The following is a 20,635-nucleotide window of genomic DNA, read 5'->3' as shown; positions in this document are numbered from 1 at the left end:
GATAATTGTTAAACAATATCTTAAGGTCGATTATGAATTCAATTCCGTTAATGAAAAAGGATTATAAAAAAATATAGGAGAATATTTTTTTTTGATCGCGGCATAACACACTCTAACCTAATTTATTTATTTATTTATTTTGTTTTTCATCTTCCTCACTGAAACCTAAACCTTCTCAATTGATTCTCTTAATTTTCCTTTAGATTATGAAGTTTTAATCAATAAAAAATCCATTTTTTAATTCTTTGTAATAATTTGTTAAGATTCAATTATTTTCTCTACTTTTGATTTATTGGTTATTGGTTAGTTCACATTGTTTTAATTAAATTAAATTTTAATTTAAAAAAAAAAAGCAATACTTTAGAAAAAAATTACCCACAAATAATTATTTCATTCTGATTATCCAATGCACATAAAAATATATTAACAAAAAACAAAAAAAAAAAAACAGAATAGGAGATCGCTTCTGGTGAGCTAAACTACTGTCAAAATTTTCAATTGCTTTAAGTCATCTAATAGATATACATCCCATTGCGTAATCAATTTCAGAAATGTTCTTTCTAATATTTTTCTTAAAAAAAACATTACTGGCGACTTTATAATTTTGAAAATTATTTTTGACCTTCCCAGGTTGCCAAACAGTGAACCAAGAACAGATCTAAATAAGGATGCACAACACAAGCAAGTTACATAATAGAAAGTCCACCTACAAGCATATTCTACTTAACAAAACTTACATGCAGTGAAATCAAAGAAACCTACAGAACTTAGAGGATGAAAGCGTTAATACAGACTGTCTCCTTCAGGTAGATCCCAGTTATCCTTGTCTTCTTCTCTCTTGGTTGCTGGGACATCCTGTTTTTTCTGTGCTACAGTTTTTGACATGGGGCGTCTGAAAATGATGATAGGCAGAAAAAGTATCAAAATTGAACTAATATGTTGCTAATGGATATATCTAACTACAAAAACTTCTTCCAACACCTTACAATAAAATTTGTGAGCCATCAGCAGTAATTCCATTCTAGAGGCCAACAAAGAGCAAATAATCAAAAGAAATTTACACCATTCAACCAACCGCAGAAAACATTGGACAGTAAAAAGCTCCATAACATTGAAAAGGAACAAGTCAGCATCATTCTCTCAAAACAAAATCCCTGTTTCATTGATTTATGAATAGACATGACATGACACTTGAGGAAAGGGAAAAGGGCTGTCCAGTGCATGAGAATATCATCTCATTGGGTACATAAGAAGGATAAATGTATGCCCTGTGTGAGGAAATACACTATTTTCTGGACTTAATTCCATGATCCGTGATAGGTCACAGGGCACTCAGGCAGAAACCTCCCCATTGCACCATGACATACACTTGACCTTCATTGCCTAATTTAAGGTATCTGATGGGGGAATTTCATAGAATTCTTGCTTTTACAAAATTTACACTTCCTGCGGATGTGTATATACACACTAATACCACAAGTTTTGTCCATTTTAGTTGCAACTATAAAAAGACAAAACCAGACTAGTGAATAGCGGTGCACAGTGGCATTTAGTGCTATATGTACTTCCATATGTCACACTTCAATGTAGCAGCCTGATAGCGGCATTTAGTGGAGCAATAGGCCCCCACTATGTTGATGGTGTCCAAAATCCAGAGAATGGCCTACAGTATTAACATTACGGGAGAATTTTATGGGGTTAATTTTGGGTAAAAAAAAAGGGTTCCAGCTTGTACAAAACGCTCTCAAAGTTCATAACTATCAGGCCTCACTTGACTCCTCTCCTCTTCTACTCACACCACTATCCGAGAGAGACAAAAACAATGACACAAACAGGGATGAACACTTTCAAATGCTAATTTTAAATTTGACATGACAAAATGAATAAAAGACCACAATTTAGGTCCCTATTAGGAGTCAATAGAAAGGTATGGAACTTGAATTCCAATTGGAAATATGGAATTCTAATGCCATGTTCCTAAGCTACATCTTGAGATATGGTTCTACCAAATTTCTTACACAATGGCACCCTAGACAAAACTACACCACAAAAGCTAACTGTTATAGTTAACTATGACCTTATATACCCCACACTAAAACCAAAAACCCCATTGTAGTACTCAAGTCCCAACCTTCAAACAAATTTTAACATACCAAACCTTTCATGATCTTTAAATTTATCCCTCCCCTCAATGAAAACCCACATATTAAGAAAAGCCAACCTCACAAAACAATCCAGCATGAATACCCACTGATGTGGGTTATCCATCCAAAAAGAAACAGATACAAATTACAATTAGTAGGCCACAGCAGGTTATGGTACTTTTGTTTATCCCTCTCTTCACCAAACAAATGAGATAACTCACAAATAACTAATGCATAATCTTAATACGCACAAACTAATTTGGAGAAACCAAATTTGAATTTTGTGTTTCTATTCTATCAAACACTTGTCACAGCAATGACATGAAGAGGAAGGGACGACCTTTTGCGGTTACGTTTGGCAGCTTCACGCGACTTGCGTTTTTTCTCTTCCTGTTTGTTCTCGAAGTACCTCCTCCGCCTACACTCCTGGATGACGCCGGCCCTCAACACCTCTCTGCGGAACCTGTTGAGGAGGCGCTCCTCGGGCTCGTCCTCGGCCACCACCACCTGCACGTTGTAGGGTGACTGGAAGAAGAGCGTGTTGGAGTAGGCCATGGAGGGGCATATCACAGAGGACAGTTCAGATGAAGATGAAGGGTCATATTGCGCAATTAGAGGTTGTGAGGGCTTGTGGGTGGAAGAAGAAGTGGTGGGGTTGAATTGCGGTGGCGGCGGTGTAGAGGGTGGCGGCGGTTTTGTGGGTAAGAAGAAAGAGAGGAAGTTGTTGATGGTGGATGAGGCAGCCATGAGTGATCTGAATAGTGATCACTGAAACTAACTTTATCTGTTATCAATATCACGCTTTGGTGTAAGGATACTGTTTTTTTTTTATTATTGTTAATTAATTGGGCTAGATACACGGGTAAGGTTTTTTCTTCCTGCACCCCATCATCACTAACTACACTTCCATATTAAATATTAAAAAAAAACTAAAATAATATTCTTCCTCATATTATAGGGTTTAGAGTTTATAATTATTAATTCCACTTTAATTTTTTCATCACACTCCTTGAAAAGGAAAAAGAAGAGAGATAGAGAGAAAAATTAAAATATTGAGTTTGGTGAAAAAATTGTGTATCTTATATATTTTAGTTTGGAAATCTTATTTCAGAAAGCATTTCATACATTTTAAAAAGTTTGTTCTGAAAAATATATTCTGAAAATATATGTTTAAAAAATTCTTATAGAGAAAAGTTGCTCTAAAAAACTCGTTCTAAAAATTATCTCACATGTTCTGAATCCAAAAATTTAAAAAAAATTATTCGGAAAGATTTCCAAAACAAATCAACTAGAAGTAACCGTTATAAATTATGAAAGTGCACTTAGTAACTATGTGGTGTAGGAAGCAAAAGTCCTTTAATAGTTGAATCTAGCACACACTTTTTTTTCTATTAATGTTCACTTTTATTTTTTATTGAATAATACTGACTTTGCGTCTGGATGCAAAATTTCACCTTTGATATATTGAATTTGAACTTATTTTGTTCAGAGTAATTTTATTTTTCAAATATTGTATTTAAATTAAATTTACCAAATTTTTACTTTTATTTGATTACATATTTCAATTATTGCTGAACATAAAAACTTTTTTTTTATAAATTTTTTATCTGTATCACTATGTAACTACAATCATACTTCACATGTGAAATATGTAATTACATATTATATCAACTAAACCTCTTGATTATCTCATAAGAGATATCACCTAATGCATAAACCTACTATACAAACACACCACATAAGGTGTAAAAGGATTCACTAAGAGTTTTGGAAAGAAATCACTTAAAATGACACATATCCAATAGAGCAAGATCACAAAGAATTAAGTGACCACTAGCACAGAAATGTAAAATAAATGCGGCTATTTTACATTTACAAATGCGGTTATAGAACCACATTTGATCAGCACGCATTCGTAAATCGGAGATATACAAATGCGGTCATAGAATCGCATTTATAAATTAGATTTACAAATGCGGTTATTTTAAATAACCGCATTTGTATATTATTCTGAATGAGGGATGAGGGTTTAGGGGTTTAAGATTTACGAATGCGGTCTTGGTAATAACCGCATTTGTAAATCACATTTACGAATGCGATTTTAGTAAATGACCGCATTTGTAAATAGGTAAATCACATTTACAAATGCGGTTTTGGTAAATGACCGCATTTGTAAATAGTGTTTATTTTTTAAAGTGTAGTTTGTATTGTGCATAAACCATATAAATTAATAACCTGCATAATGATCAAACCCAGCCAGACAAATACAAAAATATAGTAATCAATTGAGATCATCAAAATGTACATTTACAAGTAATCAAATTACATATAATAAAACCACTATTGTTTACCTATGTTAAAGTTATAAAAATTTATGAAATATATGGACCAAGAATCTCTAACATATGAAATGTCTTCCTCATTCATTGGTGTTTCTTCTGTGAATAACTGCATTGCAAAGTTGACATAAATTAGTTTTTAGATATATATATGTTCAAGAATTATAAAAATGATTTAACATATATAGTACCTCTTTCCAACCAGTTTTAACACCTAGTCTTATAATGGTAATCATCCATTGCATAATGTAATAGCCACACTCATAGCTTCCTGGTTGCTTATTACACTATAATTCAATAAAAAGTAATATGTTAGTATATTGATAAACAATGATAATAGAGAAAGAAAAAAAATTACAAATCTTTATTCTTATCCAGTTCAAATTATTTGAACTTGATCGACCTTTTAGGATGTTATATCCACGCCATGAACTGGTTAATACAAAAAACATCGTTAGTAAATGGTTAATTAGTAACATATACAAAGTTCAGTTTATAATGTACTTACGTATCAATGATATCCTTAAATTTTGTGGGAATCTTCTTGTGTAGGGAACAGAACCACACAACAGTCTTATCAACCATTGATAAGACAAGTAACTTCCAATGATGCCTATATCATCAATGAAAAGAGTTAGTAAATATTTAAAACATGAAATAATATAATTGATGACATATAATTAAACTTACTCATTAATATAAGGGCATAAATAAAAAAAATTTCCCTCTTTTTCCAGGGTGTTAGTGATGTATGCTTGAGTCTCAGATGAGTTTGGTCCAACGAGATTAGTATATGCAGGATCTAAGAATCCATACATATTTTCCTTCCCCTCAGTGATACAGACTCTATGCAAAAACCTACAAGTTTTTAGTTAAAGCATAATCAATAATAATTTAACATAAAGTAAATTGAATAATAGGTAAAGATACTTACATCATAAAAAATTGAATTATACTTATATTGAGCTCCTGTTTCCCAGATATAAATTCTGATAAATCTGTGTTGTAAATCATTAGTGGCAGTTCAGTGTTTATTTGAAAAAATGTATCATCCCACGGAACTGGAAAAGGTTCATTGCCAATCTGACTAGCAATGAGACGTAAGGAAGCTATAGGATCGTCAAATAGAACCTCACGCTTCTTTTCCGGACTTGGTGGCCGAAAAAGTTTCTACAAGATAAACAACATTTGTATTAAATTATATATAATATATAAATATAAATAAAAAATAATATAATGAAATGAAATTATTACATGAGGTTTGGGCATAGATCGAATGAGCTCTATGGGTTAGGCAATGAATGTTTGAAATGCATCGGCCACAATGGTTACCTCATCTGAAGGTAGTGGAACACGAGCATCAGGAAATCGTACTTTTTCAACTGTTACCTTCGCCACATCAGGGGAGAGAGGAACGTTATGTAAGGTGGTGGCGTTTTGATAGACTTTTCCAAGGGCCACCACCAGAGGAAGTTTGCCGCCCACTACCATTAGCTCACAATCCTCCGTCTGCCCATTGATATCATCCCCTGATGTTGGAGGAGCCACACAACTCCCCTTTGTGCTCTTGGGAGTGAGACTAACAAGGGGTTCAATCGGCTCAGCACAAACTTGTTGCGATAGAAACTCTTGTCGCATTCGATCATTCTCCTTTTTCATCTCTAGCCACATCAAATCAGTCTCCTTTCTCATCTCCTCCATTAATTCTTCACATATCTTAGTCTTCATTTGAGTTTTGTTCTCTTTGGAGGAGGAGGATGATTGTCGTTCTGAAACTCCAAAATATAGTTTAATTCTGACCCCTTGTCCAGCTGCACGAACACGACCAGAGTGCTTAGGTCGTCCAATTGCTTCAACCAGGATATCGTGACGACCTTCAGCAACAAATTTACCGTCGGATTCCAAGGAATCCTGCAAGAGTACACAAAAATCATATTTTCAAGCATTAATATAATTAATGCTTTAAAATAAATGAAAATAACAAAAATAACTTACAATTTTTTCGATGATAACCCCGGATTGCTCAGAACTTGGTGCACCCGACTTTTTAATTCGGGCCCTCTTCCATTTTACATGGCTAAAAGGTGGTGATGGAGGAGAAGTGACCCCTGTTTCCACATTCTCAGACAACGTCCCCTGTTTAGATTTATTCTTTTCCACCATCAGTGTTTGCTCAAGTTTTCAATACCCCAAACGAGACATAACGTGCGGGGTAAGATTCTTCAAAGCTATCTCTTGAGCTTTCTTCCAACGATCCTGCCATAATTGAAATAAACAAACTAAAGTAAATAGGATAAACTTATCAATGTTATATAAACAAAAAAGTTACTTCACTTACCATCCAAGCCTCATTTTGACGGCTTTCTTTAAAAAGACGCCATGTCTCTTCATCAATATGTTTGTACTTTAAACATGGATTTTCATCTTTAAGGTCGCCAAAAATGTATCTCGAAGTCAGTCTTGACTTAAAGGTACGAAATTTGAGTCCGATATTGGATATTATCTTTGATCGAAGCGGTTCCACGTCAGGAATTTCATAGTTTGCTTGCAAAATAACATCAACAAATTAAAATTAATCAATGAATATTAAAAAGCATTATATCAAAATGTAAAGCTTACCAAAACATCCTCCCAGATCATGTTACGGTCGACCTCTGACACCTCATCCCATGAATTAATCAGAATGGAGAGCCTCTCACGAGAAACAACTCCAAGATAGCTCATAAACTCATCTGCCTTAGGACCAAAAGCCACTCCAGTGTTGACGTCAATGTCAACACGTGTCTTCTCACCGGTAGCACGTCTCAATGCGAGATGCTTCAATCTAGTAGGTCCTCTGCTGCCTCGTCCGGATCGAGGTTTGAGTGGGGTCTGATCGTCATCCATGTCTCTGTTAAAAAAATTAGGTAACAAATATTAGTTAATCTACATCGAATTAAAATCTTATAAAAATAATACATAAAAATCTAAATCTAAAATGCTTATTTACAGGTTGCATGGGGGTTGAAAGTTCATATGTAAATTCCTTCACTGTGGTCTTTACGGGTTGCATGTACATCATCAACTACATCGTCATCTTTATTAATTATCTTTGGTGTGAATGAACAGGGGTCACCATTTTCAATATCATCTATGGTCTCCCCTTGTTTTTTGCCGTGTAAAAAGACATACCAATGTTCTGACGTACGATCTTTCACGTAGAAAACTTGAGATGCTTGTTGAACCATTATAAATGGCTCATCTCGATACCCTATCTTTCGAAAGTCCACTAGTGTGAATCCTGAATCATCAATTTTAACCCCACTTTTATTGTCAACCCATTTACACTTGAAAACTGGAACGGAAAACTTAGTGTAGTCAATCTCCCATATCTCTTCTATAAACCCATAGTATGCCATTGATCCAAGTACTGGATTTGTATCTTTCGAAGTCGAAAACTGCATTGACTCGGCTTCAAGAGTAACACCAGAATTTTGAACTGTACTCTTTTCATCCATGGACTTCGTGTAAAATATACAATTATTCACTTCGTACGCTGTACATGAGATGACATCAAACTTAAATCCAGCAGCCAACCAAGTCAAGGTCTCTGATGTCGTTGAATCCTTGAACACCTCGTCTTTAAACCAAGGCATGAAAGTTCTATTATGTTCCATCAATACCCATTTCTCTGTTTGTCTTGGGTTATTTGCCTTCACAATGGCTTTGTGAGCTTCTATGTAAGGTACAACTTCATCTGTGTTATTCAATATGTACAAATGTGCTTGCAAGACTTCTGATCGAGATTTGCTTACAATATTCACACCACGTAAACATTTACTTGTAGAACGCCTGTGGTGCCATGAATTAGCTGGAACACCTATTGGATTTGCTTTTGTCATGTACTCTGAACAAAATTCAATACTTTATTCAGCTATGTACCTTTCAATCATTGAAGCCTCTGGACGATAATGATTTTTCACATAACCTTTCAAAATTTTCATATACCGCTCAACAGGATACATCCATCTTAAGTACATTGGTCCACACAATCTAATCTCTCTTACCAGATGCACCACTAGATGAACCATGATGTCAAAAAAAGACGGAGGAAAAAACATCTCCAATTCACACAAGATAACAACAATTTCATTTTGAAGTTCATCTAGTTTTGAGGGATCAATGACTTTACAACAGATGGAAGAGAAGAATGAGCACAAACGGGTTATGGTATGTCTAACATTTTTTGGTAAGATCCCACGGATAGCTACCGGCAACAACTGTTGCATCAAGATGTGACAATCATGAGACTTCAACCTAATTAACTTCAAATCTTGCATTGACACTAGGCTCTTCACATTTGAGGAATGTCCTTGTGGCACTTTCACACCTTTTAGACATTGACAAAAACTAATTTTTTCATCTTTTGACATTGTGTAACAGGATGGGGGCAAATATGTACGCTTACCCATTTCTATGGGTGCCAACTCGTCGCATATGTTCATCTCAATCAAATCTAAATGAGCATTTAGACCATCCTTCGTCTTCCCGTTAATGTTAAGAAGTGTGCCAATTAAGCTGTCACACACATTCTTCTCAACATGCATTACGTCTATACAATGTCTGACTTCTAACCTCGACCAGTACGGAAGATCAAAGAAGATTGATTTCTTCTTCCAAATATTTGTCACAGATGACTTTTTTTTTTTACTTACCGAAGGTGTGGTCTATGTTATTTACCTTTTCGTAAACCTCAACACCGGTTAATGGAGTTGGTGGACCACTACCCTCCTGGTGTCCATTAAAGGCTTTTTTCAACCTCCGGTAAGGATGATGACTTCTAAGAAACCTCCGATGCCGAAGATATACTGTTTTTCTTCCATGTTTCAATTGTTGAGAAGCAGTGTCTTCTTCGCATATTGGACACGCTTTGTGACCCTTAACACTATAACCTGCTAAGTTACCATATGCCGGAAAGTCATTGATGGTGCAAAATAACATGGCATGAAGCTTGAAAGTTTCATTAGCAAATCCGTCAAATACTTCAACACCCTGGTCCCACATTAACTTCAAATCTTCAATTAGGGGACTTAGATAAACATCAATATCATTCCCTGGCTGTTTCGGACCGGATATCATCATAGACAACATCATGTATTTTCGCTTCATGCACAATCCAGGAGGTAAGTTGTAAATAACTAGTAATACAGGCCATGAACTGTGATTTGTACTCATATTACCAAACAGATTCATTCCGTCTGTAGCTAAACCAAGTCGGATATTTCTTGATTCTTTACCAAACTCTGGAAAGTCATCATCAAATTTCTTCCATTGAATAGAATCAGTTGGATGTCGGTACATGCCATCGCATTTCCCCTCATCTGCATGCCATCTAAGATTCTTAGTATCGTCTGGGTTTGCAAACAAACGCTTCATCCTTGGAATGATGGGAAGATACCACATAACCTTCATTGGGGGTCCATGCTTTTCCATCTCATCAATAGAATCATCATCTTTTTGTTTCAACTTATAACGTGATAACCCACACCTCGGACAACTTTTCAACAATTCAAAATCTTTTCGGTATAATATACAATCATTAGGACATGCATGTATCTTTTTGTGCTCCATACCCATTGGACAAAGAATCTTTTTGGCCTTGTAATTACGATTAGGTAGTGTATTTCCCTCTGGAAGCATATCCTTCAATAGCTGGAGCAATTCCGTGAAGCTTTTATCAGTCCATCCGTTTATTGCCTTCAAATTCATCAATCTTAACACCGCCGACAACCGTGTGAAGTTAGTTGATCCAGGATACAAAGGAGTCTCTGCATCTCTTGACATACTTCCATATCCATGCGCTTTTGCAAAATCAGCTCCCACATCACGAATCATGTCCTCCAATCGATCATCATCTCCATCATCGTGTACTGCTTCATCCATGGTAGAACTCACATATTCTTGAGTTACGGAAACACGTGGTAAATTTAATAATTCACCATGCCATGTCCTAGTTGTATAAGATCGAAGAAACCCATCACATAGCAGGTGTTCCCTCATGATATTCACATCCAGTATCCTTCCATTCAAACAGTTAACGCACGGACACCTGATCTTTGCTCCATCATGACCACTAATAATCGCGTTACGCTGCGCAAATTGTATAAATTCCTCTACTCCCCTTTCGTACTCATCACTTATATGAACAACATTAATCCAACCTCGATCCATTATATATTCTGGAATAGTTAGGATTTTCTAATAATTAATATTATATCTCACACATTTGCCGAGGGTCGAACACCCCCGGACTCAATCCAAACACGATAATTCTATTGTAAAAGTAACAACTAACATAACATAAAACTTTTATTAAAACGTAATTAACAACTAACTAAATATATAATATAAATTTAAGAAAATACAAATTATATAATACAAATTTATATATAATAATATATAAATTATAATACACAAAAATATAAATTCAAAATATTAAATAAAAATTCAAATTTTTTTTAAATAGAACACCAACCTTTCCGTGAACCAAGGTTGTTGGTGATCGGAGTGGCAGAGGCACGCGACAAAGGTGGCGGCGAAAGCGGTGGCGGTGGCGGAGCAGGTACAGACCAGCGAAGACCAAATATGAAGCAGCAAATACAATGGAACAGTAACCTAAAATGCAAATGTGCCAACGAAGTAAGGAACAAAAATGTCAATGCCAACGAAATAAGGAACGAAAATGAATGAATGAATGATGAACGAAACTTACAATGGTGAAAAGGAAGGAAAATGCAGAGAGGACGCGCGCGCAAGAACAGTGGAAACGAAGGCCAGAGCGGAGAAGAAAGTGAAAGTCTGAAACTGGAGTGGCGCGCTTCAAATTTTTAGGGTAAAAAGCATTTACAAATGCGGTTTTACTCTAGAACCGCATTTGTAAATTAAATTAATTTCAAAAATGCCACCGCGTTTTTTACAAATGCGTTTAATCGCAAACCCGCACTTAATAAGGAGTATTCTTTTAATCTTTTTGCACTATACCAAAATGCCTTGATATAAAAACTTTCATAAAATATCTAAACAAATGTTTCTTAAGTGTTTTTTAGCTTTCTTGATATAGTAAAACATTTTATAACACGTGTAATTGATAAACTTAACAATGCACTAAGAAAGATTTATAGAATATAGAAAACATTTATGAGAAGACTTAATGGATTAGATTTAATGATGATTGATTATATTATTTTTCGTTACATTTGGAAATATAATTTGAGAAACGTAATTGATTATTTCATCATTTAAACGATTAAATGTAAGTTATGTTTATGAGATAATCAATGATATCTTACTTTAATTGAGTTTGTTTTCTCTTAATTGGTTATGAGAATCCAACAAATTGCTATAGGAATAATTGATTAACTCCACGCTTGTGTTTTAAAATAAACTAAAAGATAATCAATCAATATTAATGATAATAAATTATACAACATATGATAATCAATTATGTTAAGTTATAATTAACTATTTTGGTAAAAAAAACTATTTAATTTTTTTTTAAATTTTGTTTAAGTTGGAATAAAGGTTTTGATTAATCTAATTAATAACTTTGGAATGCATGTTCCATATTATTTAAACATGAAAGTTATAAACCCTAAACTTTAAACTCTTATCAACAATCCTGATAACACTAAAAAAAACATTGTGTATTTTATAACTTTATATAGTGCAATAGAGATATAATATTCATAAAATCATATATAATTTTTATCCTCTTGGACATTACCAAAAACAATGTAATAATAAAAAAAAATAACAAGATACTAAAATAGAAATGATTTCCATTGATAGATAAAAAAATAATTACAATCACTAGAAAAAAAAAATCCTTGATAACAAGATAGTGAACATCACGACTAAAGGCATTGATGAACTAGAAAAATCATAAAAGACTAAAAACACTAGAAATCACAAGAGACAAAAAAAAATGTTAAAACACATGGGACCATTTAATCACTCCCCATCTTCTAACTCATCCTCCTCCGATGTGTGAACGTTTCTACATACCAGAAATTTTTTTATCAACTATATCTAATTGAATATCATAGTGTTTTTACCTCTCAAGCTACCAGTTATATAGTATATCCAATTTATTTAGTAGTGATTTTAAAAGGTGAAAACAATTTCTCAAGTTTTTTTAAAGTATTTTATTTAGTTATTCTAGTTCTACCTTTGAAAGGCTATTCTTTGTAGACAAAATCATCACTACGTTTAGTTAACCCCATATGGTCAAGTTCATTATTGTTGATCTTGTTTAAACTAAAGCAAATGATTGACGCTTCATATGTAAAATACACCTTATAGTGTTATAAAAATTAGGGATAACAGAAGAATAGGGAACGAGATAAAAGCAAAATAGGAAACAGGATAAATAGTCAACCTCCTTGTTTACATGGTATTATTTAAAACAATTTCATTCCAATCCATTTTGTGCACTTTTTAAAGCACAAATCATCAATATATGTTTTGTTGTCATTTAAGTAAGGTTGATTCACATTGGAACAAGAATTTATGTTATGACAAAGGTAAGAACTCTATCATCTTTCTTCATAGCACGTGTTTTAAACATGAAGAAATTTTGGATGTTAGGATCCCTCAAACATACTTTGTAGACACCAAATTTGTCAAATTTTTCAACAACCATCGTAATTTTGACTCCATCAAGTTTGAAGCTAGCCACATCTTTCCATAGAGTGATTTCCAACACAATTTTCACACATTTGACTTTAGAATGGATAACTCCATTCACTAACTATTAAGGCCAATATGAATTAAGTCATTATATGATACATGTCTTAATCTCATAGTCTTACCATTGATACCCAACTTTTGATAATAACAAAATAAATTTTTGGTTTTCCTAACATAAGATACCTGGTGTGAAATAAGTATTAGAAGAAAACAAAAGAAGGATATTAGATCATGAATGAAACACAAGTCGTTGATAGGATGCAAGTTGAGTTTCAAGTATAAAATGTAAGAATAGATGAGCTCGTTATAGACCTATGTTTGATGACTTTTTACGGCAAGTGCACCGCGTTGTCAGAAGTAATAATGTGTCCCTGAGGACGGATATCGAACCCACAAGGAACAGTTGAATATTTAAGTAAAAGATTCGCTAAATATAAAACAGAATAATAAAAGTTTGTTGGGAGTTTGTTGAGATGACAATGATTAACAAGAAAACAAAGCAAAGAGTTGTTACTTCAATTGGAAAAATAGGGATTTGGTTTCATCTTTCTCACTCTATTTTATTTTTATTAGCATGATAACATTATGTCCTTTGATTGATATTGATGCTAGTATAAAATTCATTTATATCGATTCTTCGTATATAAAGTTCTTAAAATGCTTCCTACATATCGATTCCTCGCATATTTATAAAACAACATAGTATCAAGATCAGACGTTGATAGCAATTAATATTTCAAGTTTATTCCTAGCACTCAAATATGTTAAGTATTATTGTTTAGGTCAGAACCATAAAAATACTTTCTAGTTAGATTTAAGATTCTAGATCAAGAATTAGAAGCAAAACAATAATACCAATAATCAATCAAGAACAAAATATTATATTTAGATATCACCTTAATACATAAGAGATTGAACAAATTACTCCCAAATCCACAGGGTAGAATTAGTCACACATCTTCTAACACCTTTTATTCTCCCAATGGGTTACAAGCTACTCAATGATTTTTTTTCTCTTAATCTTGCACACTAGGGTTGAGCCTCTAGCCCCCTATTTCCTAATCTGCTAGGGTTAAGTGACTTCTTGCTTGACATTGATGAGCTCATTGAATAAAACATAAAAAGACCCAATGTGTCTAGCGTTATCTCGCTTAAGCGAGAATGGGCTCGCTTAAGCGAGATGCTCTGATGTTGATTTGAGCTTTTTCTGCACTTGTGCATTTCGGGGCCTTTCAACTTTCTCCTTTTACCTTATATTATTCTTCTTTAGCCCAGTCATCTCAATTCTTCCATAGAAGCCTAAAATTAACACCAAATTTGGGAATAAAATGTCCTTATTCGAATAAAGATGATAAAATATGTAAAAAAAGGTATAAAATCATAAATTAGGGGTTATTTTATATTTATTTTAGCAATTAATACTCATAAGTGTCTATATTTTAATATGAAATATTATTGAAATTAGACACTTATCAATTCAATGTTACTGTAGAAAACAAGAAAAACACAAGAAGGGGCGTGCTAAATTGTGTTTTAATAATTCTTTAAAAAAAATTCGTGAATATTGTCTCATAATGATAATTCAGACGATAGTATTATAGGTTAAAAAAAATGTTAACGATTTTCTTAATAGAAATTGAGTCTAATAAGATATGTTAAACAACTTTTTATTTAACAAATCCACTTGTGTTAAAATAGGAAGAACACAAGAAAGGAGGATTGAATTGTTTTTTTGTTTTAAAACTTTTGTGCACTTTTCGCAAATATAGTCTGACAATGAATACGTAAACAATAGATTTATAATTAAGTAATCAACTAATGGTAGTTGTATCTAATGCAGTGTATCAAACAAAGCAATTTAGCTTAACGAAATTACTTATATGAAACATTTTGGTTATATCTAATATTGCAGTGACTCTCCTTCTTTGTTACATATAACAATAATATGCAAAGTAGAGAGATAGAAAAAGAAAGGATACACACTATAACTTTTATATTTGTTCGTCTAATCAAATAAACTATGTTCAGTTCTCAATCAACTAATTGAGATCCATAAGCAAACTACTACAATGAAATACAATTGAGTATTCTTTGGGCACATAGTCACTCCTAACTAGCCCCTTGAGTATTCTTGATACAAGTCATTCATGGATTAATCGAGTAATCTTTGGACCCTAACCACTCTTGACTAACCCCTTGAGTATTATTGACACAAGCCACTATTGGCTCAACTAAGTATTTTTTGAGCTTGTATCCACTCCCAGCTAATCTCTTGAGTATTCTTTATACAAGTCACTCCTAACTTAATTAAGTATGATTTTCCAAACAACCACTTCTAGCCAAGATGAATAATTTGCACATAGAATGATCAATTGATCAAATTGAAGCTTGCTAGAAAGGATAATCGTCTAAAGGTGTATGTAGAATTTGATCACACACACTCTCTCTCAGTTAGTTGATTGAACACCAATAATGTTCTTCTGTGAAGCTTTAAAAGGGCACACAAAATTTGAGCAACATTTTAGCACTATACAACATGGTCTATTATTTTCTTCTTCTCCTTGAGATGCTTAATATAGGGTTTGAAAAAGATGATTGTTGTGAATAAGTTTTTGCCACTGAATCACCTTTAGTTCTTTTGTATATACTTCTTTCGTCTAAAGAGCTTGCTTGATTGGAATGCATTAAATGATCTCTTCTTCTTTATGTAATATTTCCAAAAGCTAGATCCAGTTATCTTTCCTTGGACAATGTGCCTTGGCTTAATTTTCCCTACTTGTGCATAGTTGTACAAGGCAAATATTCTTTCCAGAGTTGTCAATGCTCAATGCTCAATACTTCAGAATTGCAAAGAAGAAGTAACTTTAGTTCGAACTCCAAGATATCTTTTAATGTTGACTTTAACTTTTGCTTTTAATGGGTCTCTTTGGCATATAATATTCCATGCAACATAGAATGAGCATATATGTATGTATATATATACATATATTTATATTTATTGAAGTACAAGGTTAGCTTACACTATGTGCCTTATCAAACGTAATAAAAGACAACATAGTGTTGTATTATCTATCTAAGAAGAATGCTAAGTTTAAGCAAAAATTAGTGACAAGAGAAAATTTGGGAAAATGAATGTGTTTTTTGGGTGTATCTTTGGCATTACAATTATCTTTTGCTTCATTTTTTTGCTAAATAGAAAATGTAATATGTAATGTTATCCCCTTTGAAGTGGATCTGAAATGAACTTAAGTACAAATACATGTTTTCCCTTTTTATTGGAATGTTGTGTTTTCTCTATTTATTGAAATCAATGTTAGTTATGATTGTATCAGGCAAAAGAAGCGTTTTGAATATGTCAAATGGAAGTAATAAAAGTCATTAGTTGTAATGAAGAAATTTAAAAGTAATAGGTAATATAACTTGTCCATACATGTTTGATAAAGTAAATACAAAAGTTGGTGGAGCCTCAAATACAACAGGACAAACTACATTAAAAAACCCTCCATCAAATGGAACAAAAAATGTTCAAAAGAGGCAACACATGACCATTAATAACGAAATTTTACACATCCCAATGCAGTTTTACTTTTTCTTTTGAAAGACCTTAGTAGAACTTGCTTGATAGCCTACAATAGGTGTCTCCATGTGAGTGGTGGACGATTTGCTCTTCTTCTTCTATGTTCATTGAGCTATTGTGGATGTGATTTGGTCTATCATTCCAGATGTAGAACCTTTACTCATGGTCCTCATTGCAGTTGCAGTTGGATTGTTTGGTGTCTTCATTTTCCCTTGCACATATAGTACACATTAAAAGCAAATTTGGATAGAAGCTTTACATCAGTGTAAGTGGTAAATGGTTCATTACCTATGTAGTTTTTTTGGACCTTTTCTAAATTAATTTATGCAAGCTCTACTGTTGTGACCATACTGTTGACATGTGTTGCACCTCATTCTCACGTTTGTTCTGCTAATTTTTGTGGCATGACAAATTTTATCAACTTCTCTCCTCCTTAATTATCTTGGCCTTCCCGGAGGTGTCTTATGCAATGGAGTTACGATGTGTAGTGAATTTTTTCTTGACCACAACTACTATCCATTTATGACAAAAATTTCTTGGTTGCAATAAGCATCATATGCATCCCTTTTGTAATATCTTATTTATAGGTTGTTCTAACTTACAATTGATTGCAACAACATGTCTACAAGGTATACCTACTAAAACCCCAAAAGAACATGTACAAGTATGGTGCTTAAGATCTACAACATATTTTTTTAGTGTAATATGTAAATTGGAACTTATCCTGTCCAGACCATACAGATAACAAATTTCCACTTCTCTTATCCTGTCCCAACCCATTCCACATTATCACTCCCAACCCTTTCCACATCATCACCCTTAAACCCTCATTACCATTGACTTCATCACTTTGATCAAAGCCAATGTACTCAATTATATGTGTTTCACTAATGACATCATGTTAAGCATAAATTTCTACTTTCGGCTTTGTATTTTTTGCAGTTAGCCATATCCATAGAATCTCTATCCCTAATTAAGTATTTCAAATTTTTCTCCATCCTTCCTTTCTTAGGTTTCCACCATAGCTTAACCTTATAATCATACTTAAACTCCTTAATTATCCCAACCACTTCAAAATATGACCACCTATTGATAAGAGCCAAAATCAGTAATATTTCATATTAAAAAATAGGCACTTATAAGTAATAATTGCTAAAATCCTAATTTATGAATTTATACATTTTTACATATTTTGTGATCTTTATTTGAATAAGAACGATTTATTCCCAAATTTTGTATTAATTTCAAGATTCTAGGGTAGGATGAAGATGATTGAGTAAAAGGAGAATAATATAAGTTAAAAGGGGAAGCTGAAAGGCCCCGACATGCACCAAGCCCACAAATACCCAACTGAGCATCATAGGATCTTGCTCAAGCGAGCCCATTCTCGGTTGAGCTAGAATGCTCCAGCAACATTGGTCAATTTCAACGTTTTACTCGCTCAAGTGAGCCCATTCTTGCTTGCGCGAGAATCCACTTAAGCCCAATCAAATTAGGTTAAATAGGGGGTTTTAGGCACAACCCTAGTGTGTAAGATTGAGAGGAAAACATCATTGAGTGACTTGTAACCCAATTGGGAGAATAGGAGGTGTCAGAAACATTAAAGGAGGCAGTTGTCAAGGAAAAACATCATGGATCTTCTTTTCATGCTTTCCTTGCGTGTAATAGTCATCACGAGTGACTAATTCTACCCTTTAGGATTTAGAGTAATTTGTTCAAACTCTTATGTATTGAGGTGATATCTGAACATAATATTATGTTCTTGATTGATTATTGATATTATTATTTTGCTTTTAATTCTTGATCTAGAATCTTAAATTTGTCTGGAAAGTATTTTTAGGGTTCTGACCTAATTAATAATACTTAACATATCTGAGTGTTAGGAATAGACTTGGAATGTTAATTGCTATCAACATCTAATCGTAATGATAAGTTGTTTTTATAAATATGCGAGAAATCGATATTTAAGAAACACCTTAAAAATTTTATATGCGAGGAATCAATATAAATGGTTTTTATAGGAGCATCAATATCAATCAAAGGACATAATATTTTCATGCTAATCAAAATACAAAAGAGTAAGAAAGATGAAACCCAATCCCTATTTTTCCAACTTGAAGCAACAAATTCTTTTACTTGTTTTTTGACTAATCATTGTCATCATAACAACTTTCATTACATTTTTATTATTTTGTCTTATATTTAGCGAATGTTTTACTTGATTATTCAACTGTTCCTTGTGGACTCAATATCCGTTTTTAGGAACACATTATTACTTCTGACAATGCGGTGCACTTCCCATAAAGAGTCATCACCTATCTGAATTCAACCAATGAAAAACATGTTTTTCACCTCCTTTGTAATGCAACAACAACGGAGATGTTATAAACTTTCTCATATGATGAAGATTGATTGTGAATCCCATTTCTTACATTTTTATTCAAATATCATTCATAACACAAAACAAAGCAAAACAAAAAATTCTTACCTTTTAAAACCAATGTCATTCTACGAAAACAACCCTAAAGATCACCCCACCAAAACTCTAATTCACCTCATAAAACGAATGTCACAATCACTCAACCACAATAATCTTCTTGTAGAGGGCAATAATGTAACTTTTTCAGTTAAACTTTGTCACTCTTTGTTTTCTCCTTTGTTTCTCCCTCCAAATACACTGTTCAAACCAAACGATTCACGTGGACGTTAAAATACAATCCACGTTGAAAGTATGTTCGTCACTTCAAAAAAAGTTAATGTCGTATATTATCAAAGACTCGTTCCAATAATTTTCATACTAAAAAAACCAGGAAGTTTATAGTTTGGACTAGAAATGGAGAATAATTTCACATAAAATACAATAAAAAAAACATATTTAACCTTGTTATTAAAAAAATTTGATTATATTTTTAAAGTCTTATAGAACAATTTACTTAATTTGTCTTCATTTATTATTACAGTTTTTCTTAACTAAAATCACTTAATATTTAAAACACTATTTAATGTAAAATAAAAAAATATAAAAAAGTTGTTTGAGTTGTGTTTTAAAACCTTTTCATAGAATGTCAATAATTTAGTATTTTATATAATAGTAAAAACTCATATATATATATATATTTATTAGGAAAGTTTTTATTATAGACAATAATTTCTTTTTCTTCTTGAATAAAGAGATTCTTCTCTTGTTCTCAATTTTTATTTTATTTTATCTTTATATTAATATTTAATTTTATTAAAACAGTTATTAAAAGTTTTGAATGGAATTTTTTATTTATTTTATTTTTTTGTAGTGACAATAGATGCTTTTCAATTTGAATTTTATCATATTTTTTCTTTCTATATTTTTTCTCACTTTATCTCTCTTTTTCTCAAATATCTTGAAATCCAATAATATAGCTCTCATGTTCTCTTTCTCATATATACAAATACACATACATTTATGTTTTGTTTAAATAAATAAATATATATATATATATATATATATAAATAAATACGAGATCGTGTGTATTCCACTTGTAGTTATAATGCTAATGTAGCCGATCACAAATATTTTATTTTTCAAATGCATTTATAGAAACAAGCACCGTTTCATTCTCGATATCTGTCAAAATAAGATATAATTAAATCTCCCAAAATATTGTTAACAAAAAAATTTGAATCAATTTATAAAAAAAAAAAAATACATACAATTCTTTCATTAGTTGAAATTGATGTAATATTCAAATTTGTACTAAATAAATTCAAATTATTAATATATTTTTTCAACAATTTTTTTTAATTAGGTAAAAAGATTGCATAATATTAATGGGGTCAAAGTGATAAAATAAATGAATCATGAAAATGAAAAA

General features: G+C 32.6%; 1 protein-coding gene across 1 annotated transcript; it reads right to left on the bottom strand.

The window, feature by feature from the left end:
• Positions 1-642: 642 nt before the first annotated feature.
• Positions 643-2,942, bottom strand: LOC137837119 (small ribosomal subunit protein bS21c). The gene is made up of 2 exons (XM_068645986.2): positions 2,485-2,942; positions 643-892 (listed from the first exon to the last, which is right to left on the bottom strand). Exons 1-2 carry the CDS (start codon positions 2,889-2,891, stop codon positions 784-786), a joined length of 516 nt encoding a protein of 171 aa, XP_068502087.1. The 5' UTR covers positions 2,892-2,942; the 3' UTR covers positions 643-783.
• Positions 2,943-20,635: the final 17,693 nt, after the last annotated feature.

This window comes from Phaseolus vulgaris, chromosome 4, assembly GCF_051622355.1.
Source record: "Phaseolus vulgaris cultivar YP4 chromosome 4, ASM5162235v1, whole genome shotgun sequence".
Lineage (NCBI taxonomy): Eukaryota > Viridiplantae > Streptophyta > Magnoliopsida > Fabales > Fabaceae > Phaseolus > Phaseolus vulgaris.
Note: the sequence above shows the minus strand (reverse complement) of the source record. Positions and strands in the feature narration are given on the sequence as shown.